The following is a 17,066-nucleotide window of genomic DNA, read 5'->3' on the forward strand; positions in this document are numbered from 1 at the left end:
ATGCACCCAGATTCAGTCTCAGACTTTGGAATTTTTCTTTGGTGACAAAGAAGACCAAAACATACAGACAGAAGGAGTCAACAAAGTCAAAGATCCTACAACAAAAGCCTCCAAGAAAAACATGAACTGGTCTCAGGCCATGGAAGAGCTCAAAAAGGATTTGGAAAAGCAAGTTAGAGAAGTAGAGGAAAAATTGGGAAGAGAAATGAGAAGGATGCGAGAAAACCACGAAAAACAAGTCAAGGACTTGTTAAAGGAGACCGAAAAAAAATACTGAAGAAAACAACACCTTAAAAAATAGACTAACTCAAATGGCAAAAGAGCTCCAAAAAGCCAGAGGAGAAGAATGCCTTGAAAGGCAGAATTAGCCAAATGGAAAAGGAGGTCTAAAAGACCACTGAAGAAAATACTACCTTAAAAATTAGATTGGGGCAAGTGGAAGCCAGTGACTTTATGAGAAATCGAGATATTATAAAATTATAAAATAGAACCAAAGGAATGAAAAAGTGGAAGACAATGTCAAGTATCTCATTAGAAAAACCACTGACCTGGAAAACAGATTCAGGAGAGAGAATTTAAAAATTATTGGACTACCTGAAAGCCATGATCAAAACAAGAGCCTAGATATCATCTTTCATGAAATTATCAAGGAGAACTGCCCTGAGCCACAGGGCAAAATGGAAATTGAAAGAATCGACCAATCACCTCCTCAAATAGATCCCAAAAAGAAATCTCCTAGGAATATTGTCGCCAAATTCCAGAGCTCCCAGATCAAGGAGAAAATACTGCAAGCAGCCAGAAAGAAACAATTTGAGTATTGTGGAAACACAATCAGGATAACACAACATACAGCAGCTTCTACATTAAGAGATCGAAGGGCTTGGAATATGATATTCTGGAGGTCAGTGGAGCTAGGATTAAAACCAAGAATCACCTACCCAGCAAAACTGAGTATCATGCTCCAAGGCAAAATATGGATTTTCAATAAAATCGAGGACTTTCAAGCTTTCTCAGTGAAAAGACCAGAGCTGAATAGAAAATGTGACTTTCAAACACAAGAATTAAGAGAAACATGAGAAGGTAATCAAGAAAAAGAAATTGCAAGGGACTTACTCAAGTTGAAGTTTACATTCCTACATGGAAAGATGATGTGTATGATTCATGAGATCTCCGTATTAGAGTAGCCAAAGGGAATATGCACACATATATGTGTTTGTGTGTGTATATGTATGTATATACGTATGTGGGGGAAGAGAGAGAGAGAGTGGGAGAGAGAGGAGGGGGGAGAGAGAGAGAGAAGGCACAGGGTGAGCTGAATATAAAGGGATAATATCTAAAAGAAATAAAATCAAATTAAGGGATGAGAGAGGAATATATTGAGAGAGGGAGAAAGGGAGAGATAGAACGGGGTAAATTATTTCGCATAAAAGTGGCAAGAAAAAGCAGTTCTGTAGGAAGAGAAGAGAAGGCAGGTGAGGGGAAATGATTGAATCTTGCTCTCATCAAATTTGACCTGAGGAGGGAATACCATATACACTCAATTGGGTATCTTACCCCACAGGAAAGGAGGAGGAAGATAAAAAAGGGGGTAGCTTGTGTTAGCTAAGAATTGGAAATCAAAGGGATGCCCATCAATTGGGGAATGACTGAAGAAGCTGTGGTATATGAAGGTAATGGAATACTATTGTGCTATAAGAAATGGGGATGATACAGACTTCATAACAACCTGGAAAAACCTACACGACATAATGCTGAGTGAGCGGAGCAGAGCCAGGAGAACATTATACACAACCACAGATATATGGATTCTGTGAGGACCAACCCTGACAGACTTCGCTCTTCTCAGTAACACAAGGTACAAAGACAACTCCAAAGGACTCACGATGGAGAAAGCTATCTATATCCAGAGAAAGAACTATGAAGTATGAATGCAGATTGAGGCACACTTCATGCTAGCCTCCCCTCCACCTTATTTTTTTTCCTTTTCTCTCCTTTGTTTTTGTTTTTGGGTTGGTTTTTTTTTTTGTTTGTTTGTTTTTTTTGGTCCTGTTTCTTCTCTCGCAAGATTCATTTCATTGATCACAGTTCTTCTCCATAATTTGACTAGTGTGTAAATTAATTCAATGCGAAGTTATACATGGAAGCTATATTGGATTCCATGCCGCCTTGGGGAGGGAGGGAAGAAAATCTGGAACTCAAAATCACATAGAACCGAATGTTGTAAACTAAAAATAAAAATTAATTAAAAAAAGGAAGAAAGAAAGAAAGCAAGAAAATCAACCAGAGGTCAATAAATCAGAGGTTTATAAATCAGGGGATCTTAACTTGGGGTCCATTAAAAACCCCAAATAGGTTTGTGAATAGATTTCAAGAGGCCTTTGAATTTGGATAAGAAAAAAATAACATTTATTGTCACTAACTTCTAAATAAAATTTAGCATTTCTTTCAATTACTTAAAAAAAGGGAGGGGGGATGATAGAAGGGAGGGCAGATGGGGGAGGAGGTAATCAAAAACAAACACTTTCGAACAGGGACAGGGTCAAGGGAGAAAATTCAATAAAGGGGGATAGGTTAGGAAGGAGCAAAATATAGTTTGTCTTTCATAACATGAGTATTGTGGAAGGGTTTTACATAATGACACGCATGTGGCCTATGCTGAATTGCTTGACTTCTTAGGGAGGGTGGGTGGGAAGGGAAGAGGGGAGAGAATTTGGAACTCAAAGTTTTAAAAACGGATGTTCAAAAACAAGAACAAAAAAGTTTTTGCATGCAACTAGAAAATAAGATACACAGGCAATGGGGCATAGAAAATTATCTTGCCCTACAAAAAAGGAAGGGAAAAGGGGATGGGAAGGAAGTGGGATGACAGAAGGGAGGGCTGACTGGGGAATGGGGCAACCAGAATACATACCATCTTGGAGTGGGGGGGGAGGGTAGAAATGGGGAGAAAATTTGTAATTCGAACTCTTGTGAAAATCAATGCTGAAAACTAAATCTATTAAATAAATTAAATTTTTTAAAAAAGGCATTCTGTTAGAAATAATTTTAAAATTTTTCAGGTGTGGAATAAATGTTGACTTATCTAGAAGCAATGGATTGAACGATCCTATCTATCTCTGGTGTTATCTATTTATGCTCTCAGTTCATCTTATAACTAAGTTGGGTAAGAAGAAAATTATTTCCTACTCTTTATCAATATCCTTAAAATTATGAATGAGTAACAATCAACTACTTTCTAATAAATTCTACTGAATATAAAAAAAGTTCTAAAAAGAATTCAAAGCTAGTAACTAGGAAAGACTTCTTCAAATCTCTAAGAAAAATGCAAATAAAACCATCTCTGAGATTTCAGCCCAGACCCAGCAAATTGGGAAAGATGGCGAAAGATAAAAATAGGCAGTGTCGGAAGGAGTATGGAAAAACAGGCATAAAGCGCTGCTGATGGAATTCCAGGATCCTGGAACGCAATTTAGAATGTCATTAAAAAAAAAAACAAAACACTAAAATGGCCACACCTGGAGAGTCCAATGCTACATCCCAAAGGAGGTTAAAAAACAAAACAAAACAAAACAAAACCCCAGAAAGACAAATCTCTTAAACTGTAAAACTATTCAGGATATATTCTGGAACTATATAAACAAAATGATTAAAATGTCCATAATCTTAGCAGCAGAAATTCTATTATTGGGCAAATAACAAAAAGAAAAGTTAAAGACAAAAACAAAGGTCCAACATGTCTCAAAATATTTATAAAAGCACTTTCAGAGATAACAAAGAAGTGGAACTGAATGAATGAATGATGGAGCATACACTAAAGTAGTTGTTCATTGACTGAGAAAAGTTTTTTTAAAAGGCATATGAACATAATGGATTATTATTGTTGTAAGAAATAAAAAAATATGAAGAATTCTATGTTTGCGACATTTAGATACTTTATATTGTAATTAGAATTACTTTCCTATTCCTAAGGTAATAATTAAAGAAATCTCAATCAAGGGTTAATGCCATTAATATTACTCACCATATTTAACAATTCAGGGCCCTTCACAGAAATGAAATTCAGTCCACATTCATTTGCAACAGCCTGTAAAAATGAAAGCAAAACAAATAAGCTGAATATTACTTATTGCATGTGATAATCATTTAAGATCACTTGAACCCCAATAAGGACCAAAGAACTAACCAACCAGACATTCTTTGCTTTGCTCTAAAAATACCCTTTCTTGTGTCAGCAATTATAGGATGAGGCTGACCAGAAGCATTCTTCCTGTTTGTAATCACTAAAGGGCAGGATGCCTAGGACCAGACACTGTCTTAAACAGTGGGACTTCTCTTATCTTGGTATCCTATGGACATATGCTATACAGGGTAAACAGATACTGGCTGTGCTTGATTTCTTGGTTCTTTGTCTAGCTTTTCACACCTAGATTGTAAGCCCCAATGGAGAAAAGGAATAGTGGTGGGCGGGAATCTTCTGAGTTAGGATATAAATCCATGAGTTGTCTTTTGTAATCTGCCTCCTTCCGCTAGTCCACCCTAGTGGAGGTGAGAATTGAATAAATACTTTCTGTTCTTACCTCGAGATTCCTCTTTGCTCTATAAATTTTATATTGGTAAGTCTCTTGTACCCCACACAGTTTTGGGGGCTCATCCGGGATTCACCCACACAAGTGGAACCCCTAACTGGACTGTGGGGGTTGGGGCGCCATTGGAGATTTCTCCAGCAACCCCCAGACCAGGCTTGGGGTATTTTCGCTTCGGTTGGGTAAAGTCCCAAAGAAAGAGGAACTCGGAAGAACAGAAACTGAGAGGGTCCAACTGAGCAAAACCAAATCCTGGCCAGCCAGTGAAGACAGTCACGTAAGTTATACAGTATAACCTGGGGGTGGGCACGATCTGGGGGTCCTGGGGTCTTGATTGTGGAGTCATTGACTCAGAGGATCCTGCCACAGACTTTATCCAAATTACGGGCTGACCCTGCTCATGGACCATGCCAAATGAGCCCCACGGGTGACTGAGGGGAGTAGGGCTGCCTCTCCTGTAAATTTGGCTAGGTCTCTGACCTAGAAGTACAGGCGAGGGACTTCATAAATTAAGAACAGGAAAAGGACAACCCAAACCCGCTGCTTTGGAGCGAAATTTGTCTGACATACCGGTAGATAGCGCTATAGGGAGCAGGCTCAAAGACTGGGATGAACTGCCAAAGTAGAAAGGAAAATGGCCATAGAAAACAGCTCTTAAAATATTTGACCTGGGCGGGGAAGAATGGATTTCTCCTAGTGCTTTGAGGAAAAGCACTGGTGGGTTGACCCAGGGAAAAGGGATTATGGTTAAAAAAAAATTCTCTCTCAGGGAGGGGTATATTGATTTTTCCTTCCATCTTTCACTGCTTCATGGACAGGAGGTTCATAGCCGCAAGAGGAGATGTGAAGCTTGATGTGTATTATTTCTTTTTATTTTAATGCTTGGGATGGATCTGAATTCGAATTCTAAATTGTTCATGTACAATGTCTTGTCTAATGTCCTGTCTGTGTGTTTAAGAAAAGTTTTGCTTTATGTTTATGTGGGAATTTTATCCCTGGAAGGCAGTGGAGAAAAACAGGTTGGGAGGCTGAAATGGGCTCCTTTAGTATGCAAATTGTTGGATAAGGAATCAGAGCAAAGCCACCAGCCCGAGGAATGAAGGGTTTAAAAAAAAATCTGCCTGTGTGTTTGAATGGACTCGGTGTATCTAACATCAAGCAAAGTGTTTTAAAACTGCAGAAGTAAAGGGGTCTTCTATATGATAGTTGGATGATCACTTTAAAAGGTTCAGTGGTCTGTTTAGAATGTGATTAAATTGTTAGTCATTTAACTTTTAAGTTTTAAGGTAAAAAGCAGCTGGGAAAAAGAGAAGCTGGGTGAGTATATATATATATATTTTTTATTATTTACTTGAAATGTTGTCAAGATTAGGAAAGAGATTGAAGTTGGAATGCAGAGGATAAAACGTTTCAGTAAAAATTGGGAAAGAGAGATAGAGGCTGGAGATAAGGGATTTGGGTGGGGGGTAGAATGGTTGGTGAGTCCAAGTGCTCTTAGCAGTCATGTGCTTTTGGCCAGCCCCTTCCCCCCCACCCCCACTCCACCTTAGAGGACTGGGTGTGTCAATCAGGAGCTGAAGCTAAAAGAAACTTGTAGCCTGACAGGAAAATAAGGCTGATTAGTAAGACCTTAGTAATCCAAGGTTTTATAAATAAAATTACACTAATAGCTAGGGATAGGAAATCTAAAAGGTAGGCTCCTTTGTTCTCAAAAGGGCTGCCAGGCCCCATTCACCTAGGGATGAGATCTGTACTACTGATAATCCTGTGCTCATCTTTAACTCAATTGTTTTTAGCAACTGAAAGGGATCTTCCCCTCCATGTTATCTGAGGCAGAAGGACAGAGGGGAAACTAAAAATATTCCTAAATTCACTCATGGCCAGGCAAATATTCCTAATACCTGGGCCAGAGGCAACAGCTATCTCAGAAGAGGAGCTGTTCAGTACTGAGGAATATAAAGCAAAATAAAATGTATCTAAAGGGATATATAAATAACAGAAGTAATAGGATCAATAATTTCTATATGTGATAATCTGAAAATGTAACTGAAATCTTATTTCTAAATTGTATTTTTAGAGTTCTCTTCAGCTGTAAAATTTGAAAAACCCTTGTGAAGTCTAAATTTTGTTATATATATATATATATATATATGAATTGATCTTTTTAAAAAGGGTGTGATAAAATGTGATAGTTTGAAACTGTTATATTTGGTTATGAACAAGTAATATTACTTTTAATCTCCATGTGCTAGTGATGAGTGACTTCCTGTGTAAGGAAACTTAAAATGCATTCACCTAATTTGATGGGTAATTTCAAGTTTTTAAATACATAAAAATGTTCAAAGCATTAAATTTGTATGGTTCAAACATACCTTCGTATGGTTTAAATGTTAAGAATTGTTAAAGGTATTATTGTTCAGTTAAAATTGCTTTGCTATCGCTTAATAGCAACTCACCCTGTGTCCGCTCTCTCTCTCTCTACACAAAGATATATACATACACGTTCACTTATATATATATATACATAAACATATATATATGCATATTCCCTTCAGCTACCCTAATAGACATGTATGATTCATGATGCCTTTTTTTTTATCGCAGGGCTCTGTAATCAAAAATGAGTAGTTAGTGATGAAAGGAAAGGTATATACTTACATACCTAGATGGTTTTATGGGGAGAAATGGAAATTGGATTAATGCAAATATGTGAAATCTTGCTTTTAATCAAATGACTGGGTAAATTGGTACTCCTATCTATATAGTCATATGAAAGATAACATTCTTTTTAAATATTAATGGGAATAATTTGGACAAAGGGAAAAGAAGTTTGTGAGATAAAAATACAAATGTAAGGTTGAATCATTATCCCATAGACTAAGGCTGGGATTTAAAGTTACTTTGCATCTATGTGGAATAAGGTCCTTAAATGTTTCAAAGTGATGGGTATTAATACATATGGTGTAATTAATTGCTGGAATTAAATCAGAGACATTTGCAGTTTGGGGAAAATAATTTCAATGTTCCTTAGAGAAAGTTGCAGAATATCCTGGCATTAATGGTAAAAGTTAAATATGGTTTAGAATTCACTCCATCATCTAAAACATAAATATAAAGTTATATGGTTCAATTCTTTCACATCAGGCATAATTAGAGAAGAACAGAAAAATGGAGGAGAAACTGATGCAAATGTGTTAGAGCAATAACTTATGATCTTAATGGGAAGATGTTATGAATAAGGGAGGAAATGGATGCAAGCTATCTAGAGCTAGCTTTAAGGATGTTCCTTAAGCAATGTGAGATTATAGTTATATCTTAAACTGATTACTGGACTTGGTATTCAAAGACTTAATGGGACTGTTAACTGACTGTTTTTCTGAATCTAACTCCAGGTGTGAATATCAAGGAAGATGCCAGCAGCCCTGGGTGGGTGGGGGTGCAGGGGGCAGGACGGACGACCAGGCATGAACTGCAGGTATGATTTCATGGTAAAGTTAAGAGGGCAACTGTTCAGCATGTGCTGAGGTGGCACCCTCCTGACTTGATCCCCTTAACTGAAACTTCGCAGACTAAGCCTGGCTCAGTGCAGCTTGCAGTTTGATATAACTTCTGTCCGCACTTGACAGGAAGCTGGGGAAAATATGGTCCCCTTACTCTAAGTCCCTAATCTCTTGGTGGCAAATTTCTATAACCAGAAGGTTTTGTAAGTACAGTAACAAGTCTGTTAAATAATTGATTATGGAACATCTTAGATTTCTATAGGACTGGGACTAGTGTTCCTGTGTGCGGTCCTGTATAAGTTAGGGTCCTTTAATTCTTGGTAATGGTATGGAGACAATTAGGTCAAGGGTTTGTGAGAATGTTATTTGGTTAATATCAAGCTTGCCTAAAGTTTTGTTACAATTAATAAGGTGAATGATCTGTGGTTTATTTTGTAAATGCCATCAAAGAAACATGGCATGACTAAAAGTTTATGATGTTATATGTACTGTGTTAAAAATTTGATTATTTAATGTATTTATGTATGTACTGGAGCCTGTTGTTAATTCCTTAGTGAATTCTCATCCTCCTGATGAGGAAATTAATGGGCTAATGTAAAGTATAAAAAACTGGGTTCTGATGTGAATTTCTTAAACAGGACAATTTGTCAAAGTTCCAATTTTGAAAATGTAAAATGATTAGGGTATAAGGATTAGAAATGGTAGTTTAAAATTGTGCTAAGGTGACTTTTGTAGGAGGACAGATAGAAAGCTGGTTCCTACAAGACGATGAGAGGAAGATGCTGAAGATGGCTGGAACAGATTCCAAGGACCAGAGGACTTCATTGACAATTGCTCCAATCTATTGTTTATTCTGAATCAACTAAGCTGAGGATTCTGAGGGGTGGAAACTTTATAAAAGAGGAGGAGGGGAGCAAGTCTGAAAACGGTAATGGGGACACAAGCATGATGGGAAAGAAAATGTGGTATAAAAGTGATGAGTGAAGAAGATAGGTTGGTGAATAATTTATATCAACAGTGGTATGTGAAGTCTTCAAATAGTATGAATTAAGAGGGCAGATTGAGTGGGAGATAACTCATGTGAAGACTTCACAGAAAGAAAATATAGAAATTATTTCCTTCTTTTATTCTTAAAGTGGCATTGGAGGGGAGGGGGGAGTGGGATCAAAATGGACTCAGAATTTAATCCTGCAGGAAGTTGATTACCTAACTCTTAGGAATTCAGGGCTTGGGGCAGTAAGAGCCCTCCCCCTTCTCTTCCTTAGTGCTAGCCCAAAGTTTTTACCAAATAAGGATATAATGGACTACATACAGGTTGTTTGTTTTCTGCTCCAGGAAGACTCCCCCTCCTCTTCCTCATTCCTCCTCTTTACTTCAGCCATATTACTGCCACATCGGCAGCTAGTTGCTAAATGAGATGTTTTGGATTGGCTGTGCTTTATTTCCTGATTCTTTGTCTACCCTTTTGCAGCTAGATTGTAAGCCCCAATGGAGAAGAGGGATAGTGGTGGGTGGGAATCTTTCGCATTAGGATATAAATCCATGACTTGTCTTTTGTAATCCAACTCCTTCCACTAGTCCTTCCTAGTGGAGGTGACGCCCCTTTCTCTCAAGAATTGAATAAATACTTTCTGTTCTTACCTTGAGACTCCTCTTTGCTCTACCCCACACACTATATACAAGTGACTTTCACAGGCAACTAAGTTTAATCTTTACGTTCTTGAACTTTTCTATTATACTTGTTTCTGAAATATTTTTAAAATTAAAGAAACCCTCCTGTACCTTCTTAAACTATATACACTGAAGGAAGGGGGAAGTGTCAAAATATGAGATTATTACTGTGCGGAAACCGTATCTTACCCACCTCCACTGACACAGATTACCACCTGTTCTGAAATTAACAGTCCTTTTTTACAATTGCCTGGGGCACAAGTCAATTGACTTGTCCATCATAATTATCCTTAAAAATATTAACTGCAGTATGATAATACCCTGAAGAGCTACTGAATAATGCACAGATGTTTTTCACTCACGTAGTACCTTGAAAATGCTTTAATTGTTGCTTCTGTTCTATTTCAAATAACTTCAAAATGCATAAAAAACCTGAGGATCAATATCCCAGAGCACACAAAAGACCTGCATAGATTTAATTACAAAGGACTCCTTAAAGAATTAAAGGGCAACCTGAAGAGCTGGAGGAATCCTCAGTGCTCAAGGGTGCCAAGATAATAAAAAGGATAATACGAGCAAAATTAACTTTTACTTTTAATGCTATATTAATCAAATTGTCAAGAGGACACTTCATAGAGCTTGATAAAATAATAACAAAATTCACCTTAAAAAAAAAGGTCTGGAATATCAAGGGAAACGATGAAAAGAAGTAAAGATGAAAGCAGAATGGCACTTTCAGACCTCCAGCTAGGTTTTAAAGCTGGAGTCATCAGTTTTGATCTGGTATTGGTTAAAGAAGAGAGAGAGCTCAACAGAACAGATGAGACAAGGAAGATACAGTCCAGTAGAAATTAAGCTTAGACCAACATCTTACACCACACTCTACCACAGTCTCAATGGACACGTGACCTTAATGAAAAGATCGTACTATAAAAAATTACAAGGCAAACAAAACAGATCACATACCTCTTAAGGTTATGGGTAAGAAAAGTATTCTTAATGAAACAACAGATAGAAGCAATTACAAAAGACAAAATAGATAACCATGATTACTTGAAACTGAAAATCGGTACAGACAACATTACTGCATCTAGGATAAGAAGGGAAATGGTTGAATGGGAAAAAAAAAATCTTTGTATCAAAGTTTTCTGATAATGGTTTATACAAGAAATATAAACAATATGTATATGCATATATACATGACTAAAAGCTATTTTTCAAAGATATGAAAAGACCTACAAAGTAGTGACAACCACATGAAAAAATGCTCCAAATGACTAATAAATTAAATCAAAACAACCCTGAAGTTTTACTTTACATTCTGCAAATTGGTAAAAATGACCAAAAAAATGGCAATTATCAATGTCAGAGGGGTTGTAGAAGGACAGGCACACTAATACATTACTGGTGGAGCTGTGAAATGGTACAACCATTTTGGAAAGCAATTTGAAATTATGCAAATAAAGTTACTAAAACATCCATATCCTTTCAACCTGAGATTCCATTACTGGGCTTACAGACCAAGGAAACCATCAATAAGAAAAAAATCTCCAAATATCCCGAAATATTTATAGCAGTACTTTTTGTGATAGCTAAGAATCAGAAAGAAAGTAGATGCCCATCAACTGGGGAATGACTAATCAAACGGTTCATAGAGCTTGATAAAATAATAACAAATGTAATGGAACATTACTGTGCCGTAAGAAATGATGTATGTGATGAATACGGCGAATGACTTGATGCAGAGTAGAGTAAGCAGAGCCAAGAAAACAATATGCAAAGTAACCATAACAGCACAAATAGAAAGAACAAGACACCAAAAAATTAAAAGAAAATGTAACAAAATTGTACAGATCGAGTGGAACTAAAAAGAAGATATATAAGAAGACACCCTCAATTTACCCCTTCCACAAGTGTTACCAGACTACACGTTTTTGGACTTTTTCAACGTAATGATCAAGTGTCTTAACTTTTGTTTCCTCTCCAAAACAAATACTATTTGTCAGGTGGGATGAAGGAGAAGATACATGAGATATTATGGTGATGTAAAAAACAGAAAACATTCATAACTTTTAAAAATTGCTTCTGTTGCCTCTATTACCTTTTCCCTGACTGGTAGCTGTCATTTATATCATCAGATACTAGTAGCCCACCCTATCTCACATTCCTTCAGCGGCTTCTCTTAGGCTGCTTACTCTCTACTAAGGAAAATTGAAGAATTCTGAGACAAACCACACCAATTAACTATAAGCTGGAAAGTTTTAATAGGAAATTCAAAGTGAGTAAGCAGCTCCATGCCTTTCCATGGAACAAAGAACATGGGCTTCATGAAGACTATTTTACTATGTCACTTTAGGATTTTTCCATTAGAATGTGAGCCCCTTGAGATCTAGGATTGTTTTTTTACTTTTGTTTTGTAGTGCTTAGCATCCTGCCTGGCACACTGATGCTTAATCAATGCCTTCTGACCTATTTCTAAGCTTCAAATTGAGATTGCTGGAAATCTGACAGGTGTGTAATGAGCGTACCATTTTTTTATTAGTTGGATGAACAAAGGTGTGGCAACAAAAAGAGCATTAAAAGCTACAGGTTATCCCCAATTGAGAAATAGTCAAAGGATATGAACAGGCAGTTTTCAGAGGAAGAAGTTAAACATATCTAGTCATATGAAAAAATGCTCTAAATCACTATTGATTAGAGAAATGCAAATCAAAACGACTCTTAGGTACCACATCTTTTCTGTCAGACTGGCCAATATGACAAAATAGGAAAATGATAAATGCTGGAGAGGATATGAGAAAATTGGAACACTGTTACACTGTTGGTGGAGTTATGAACTGATCCAGTCATTTTGGAGAGCAATTTGGAACTATGCCCAAAGCGCTATAAAAATGTTCACACCTTTGACCCAGCAGTACCACTCCTAGGGCTATATCCCAAAGAGATCACACAAGTGGGAAAAGGACCTACATGTACCAAAATAGTTATAGCAGCTTTTAGTGGTGGCAAAGAATTGGAAATCAAGGGGATGCCCATCAACTGGGGAATGACTAAACAAACTATGGTATATGAATGTAATGAAATACTACTGTGCTATCAGAAATGAGGAACAGACGGACTTCATAATAACCTGGAACGACTTGTATGAACTGATGCTGAATGAGGGCAGCAGAACTAGATCGTTCCACATGATTACGGACACACGGTATCTGTAATGACTAATTTTGATAGACTTGGCTCTTTTCATGAATGCAAGGTTCAAAGAGAGCGCCAAAAGACTCATGATGGAAAAAGCTATGCACATCCAGAGAAAGAATTACGGAGTCTGAATGCAGATTGAGACAAACTACTTGCTCTCCTTTTTTGCTTTTGTTTCTTCTTTCTCACAATTCATTCCACTGGTTATAATTCTTCTTTACCACTTGTCTATTATGTAAGTAAGTTTAATGTGAAGATATATGTAGAACCTATAACAGATTCCATACCATCTTGGGGGGGAGGGGGTGGGGGAAAAATTTGGAACCCAAAAACTTGTGGAACTGAGTGTTGTAAACAAGCAAAAAAAAAAGCTACAGGTGAAAATGAATTACAATGGACTACAAATTATTTATCCCAGTTGACTATTAACAAAGTTATCAGTAACTCAAAAAAAAAAGGCAATACACAGAATTTAGCAACATGTAAAATAAAGCAGGCAGCTAGATAGTGTAGTGGATAGAGCAGAATGCCAAGCCTGGAATCAAGAAGAACTGAATCCAAATCCAGCCTCAGAGATTTACTAGCTGTATGACCCTGGGTAAGTCACTTAACCGTGTTTACCTCAAACACTGGAGAAGGAAATGGCAAAACACTCCAGTATCTTTGCCAAGAAAACCCCAAATGGAATCACTAAGAGTTGGACATGACTGAAACAAATGAACAAAAACAAAAAATAAAGCAACCACGTCATCATGACATATTTGTTTAAAAGTCCTGAGTGCAATTATGACCAGAGAAATATAGGATCTACAGATCTACTGCTACATAGTTTCAGTCCCAAACAGCTTTCCTCCACCACTTCTAAGTGCTCAAAATCCTTACTTCTAGTACTAGAAAAATAGTCCTGAAAGTATCAAGCACATGCTCTTCAAAGGAATAGCTGAATTTAAACAATGGCTCGTAAGTATCCTGGTACCTAGTAAAAGTGCTATTAAGCTATGGTCAGTTTCATTCCTTTTACCCTGGTGCTACATCTGAGAAAACCATGTTTCTGTTTACCATACTGGTACCCTTGAATTTATCATACTGTGTGATACAAATATACAAAAATATGCAGCTGAATACCCACCTTCGCCAGGAGTGTCTTGCCACAGCCAGGTGGCCCAGCAAGAAGGATACCAGCTGGAGTCATTAATCCAAGAGCTTTAACTTGATCTGGATAACGCAATGGGGCCTACAAACAAAAATCCCAACATATTTTAATTACTAATCATTTTCAAACATGCCCCCCAAATGGAACTAATGATCTGCAGTCTTGATGTTCCCATCAAAAGGACAAAAGACATAGTTGTTGAATGGGCTCAAATGTACCATATGCTCATAAGGCACTATTTATAAAAATTTTGTCAAAGCAACCTCAGAAATCATTCAGATTTCTGGAAAATGTAAATTTTATACAAATCAGAATAGCAGAGGTCTGCCTGATATACTCTCTCTGCAATTTAAACTAATATCCATTTCTTATCCTTCTTTTTAGTACATTTTAATAATATATTTGATTTAAATTATTTCAAAGCTGATTAAATAGAAATTTAATTACAAAAATTAAAAGTTGGAGTTAATTTAAAATTAATTTTTATTTTTAAATGTATTCAATTTCAGAAACACTGACTTAAGAATTTAGTCTCAGAATGAAACTTGATATGTCTTTGGTTAAGTCACAGACACATATAATCACAAACTAAAAATAAAGAAAAATCTAAGGGAAGTCTCAAAAGCACACATCACTCCCGGGGTGGAGGTGTTATTCTGGTTTGCTAGGACCCCTAAAATAAAAACAAAGAGCCAACATAGCTATGTCCACAACAGAATACAGTGGTGTGAATCTTTGCCTCTGGACTGCTTCACACTATTTAACATCAGACACACCTACCAATATTGCCATGGTGAGCTCTTCTCGAATATCTTCCAGGGCTCCAATATCTGACCATGTCACATTAGGGACAGTAGCAAAGCCTTCTCTCTTAGCAGAAGGCTGTACTCTGGACAAAGCAACAATGAAGTCATTCATTTCTATGCACAGCATTTGCAGCTGCTCTTCCGGGATGGAGTTTTGGTCCTTCAGCAACTCCAGTAGCCTCAGCAATTCATTCTTAGAGATAGGAAGAAGAGAGAAAATCAGATATTATTTAGAGTTTGCTGAAAAGATCACATCTATGTTTTTATACGTTGTTGCTTCTCTGGAAGCTACAATGGTTTTCCTAAATTGACATTATAATGAATGGTGACTTGGTACCATTAAGGTTACACACACTGCAATGAAATGGTCCTCCATTAATTTTCATATAATTAATCAAACATTTATTAAATGCCTACTACATATACAGTGCCAGTGTACCAGCTGCTAGGGAGATACAAGTGCAATAAATGAAACAAGAGCTACACACTAACAGATGTATAGCCCTCAGGAAAACATTTCAATAACAACTTAATTGCTCCAGAACAGGAAAATAAATAGCATTGTCTCCAAATATATGGAGAGTTACTCTGAAGCTGTTTTGTTATTCTTCGACTTCACAGAGGGCAAAATACACTAAAGGAAATACATTTAACACAACAGTATGTAGCAGTCAAGTAGACACAGAGCTAACTGCAGGGGTAATTAAACAGTAAAATAGGCTCTCATGACGAGGAATGAAATCTCCAATCCTGAAAATATAGCATAGAAGGAACTAAGACATGTATAGAAAGGTGAGAGGTGTAATTTATTATTTAGTTTAAAAGAATATGTACCTAAGAAAGGAAATCATGTGGAAAAAGGAAAATTGTGGCAAATTTATATTTGTAAATGGAAAAAGCATATAAAATATATGATGTGCAACTTGGTTTTTCTTTTTTGCAACTTAAGATTTGCAACTATTTTAAAGAGAAAAAGTATTCCTATAAAAATCTGTGTTGTCACCATCAATCAATCAACAAGTATGTATTACATTAGCTTAGAAGAGCTTTATAATACCCTCCCAGAATAGTTTTTAAAACTAGATGCATAACCATCAGGCTTTGATGGTTTAAATATTAAACATGATCTAGATGGAAGACCAGATCAAATGACTTTAAGTTCCTTTCCCATCTGTAATTAAATGATATCTGAGACAACTTTCCTACAAAGGCCTGACAGGCTCTGGCGTACATTATCTTCATTTTGGAGTGCCTACAAACTGTATGGGTAAGAGTCCAGTGGAGGAAGCAAAGGAATACACAGGATCTGGATGGGTGAAGGGGAAAGGGAATGACAGAAGAATGTGAGTGAAGGCAGGAAAGCAGGATAAGCTTGTTGGACAGTGAGACCAGCCTAAGCACAGGGCAGGACACAGGGTACAACGGAAATGTCAATTATTATCCTTTCATTTCTCTGTTTGTTAAGCTTACATTTTGAAATATCAGGTTTTCTTAAACTTGGAACTCCAATTTGGTGAGCACTAGTTTGGCCTTCCTTAAAACATTCTCTTCCAGTAGATTTTAAAGGTGATTCCATTCATAAGAATTTCATTAACAATGAACTTTTGCATTTTTGAAGAGTTAGAAGGGACCTCAAAACCCATCTAGTCTAATTTGTACCAGAATAAGGTAACCAACTGGTCACCTAATCTTTGCTTGGTAAGAATTCTGAAAGTCTCTTTCCCTTCAAGCCTCAACTCAGGTTCCACTCCTTCCATGTAGTCTTGCCTGACTCCCCTCATTCAAACTATTTTCTCTTTAAAATTTGCCTAGATTTCCAAATTTTCTTCTCCTCAAATCTGATCATCTCTCTCCTTTAACCCCATTGGACCAATCTGATACTGGATGAATCTGTGTATGGATCGTATTTCCAATAACTAATCAATTACACAATAAATGATTGTTGAATTGAATTTCTTAAAACAGAGTTTGCTTGTCGTTCCCAACAAGAGCCGATCAGACACAGAATGAATGGTACAGACTGGATTTGGAAAACCTGGGGTTAAATCCAAATTCTGCCACCTTATTACTTAACCTCCAGGGGCTTTCCCTGATTACAAAATAAAGGCTTCATAATCTCTAAAGTACCCATCTAGTCTAAATTCAGATTCTAAAA

General features: G+C 36.9%; 1 protein-coding gene across 2 annotated transcripts in view; it reads right to left on the reverse strand.

Annotated features, from left to right (window-relative positions):
• NVL (nuclear VCP like) overlaps positions 1 to 17,066 on the reverse strand; it is a 97,618-nt gene that overhangs the window by 31,846 nt on the left and 48,706 nt on the right. For both annotated transcript variants that reach the window (XM_036757012.1, XM_036757014.1), the window contains 3 exons: positions 14,886 to 15,104; positions 14,082 to 14,186; positions 4,022 to 4,084 (listed from right to left, as the gene is read on the reverse strand). In XM_036757012.1, coding sequence (XP_036612907.1) covers positions 4,022 to 4,084; positions 14,082 to 14,186; positions 14,886 to 15,104 — 387 coding nt within the window. The remainder of the gene's footprint in view (positions 1 to 4,021; positions 4,085 to 14,081; positions 14,187 to 14,885; positions 15,105 to 17,066) is intronic.

Source organism: Trichosurus vulpecula, chromosome 4, assembly GCF_011100635.1.
Source record: "Trichosurus vulpecula isolate mTriVul1 chromosome 4, mTriVul1.pri, whole genome shotgun sequence".
Taxonomy (NCBI): domain Eukaryota; kingdom Metazoa; phylum Chordata; class Mammalia; order Diprotodontia; family Phalangeridae; genus Trichosurus; species Trichosurus vulpecula.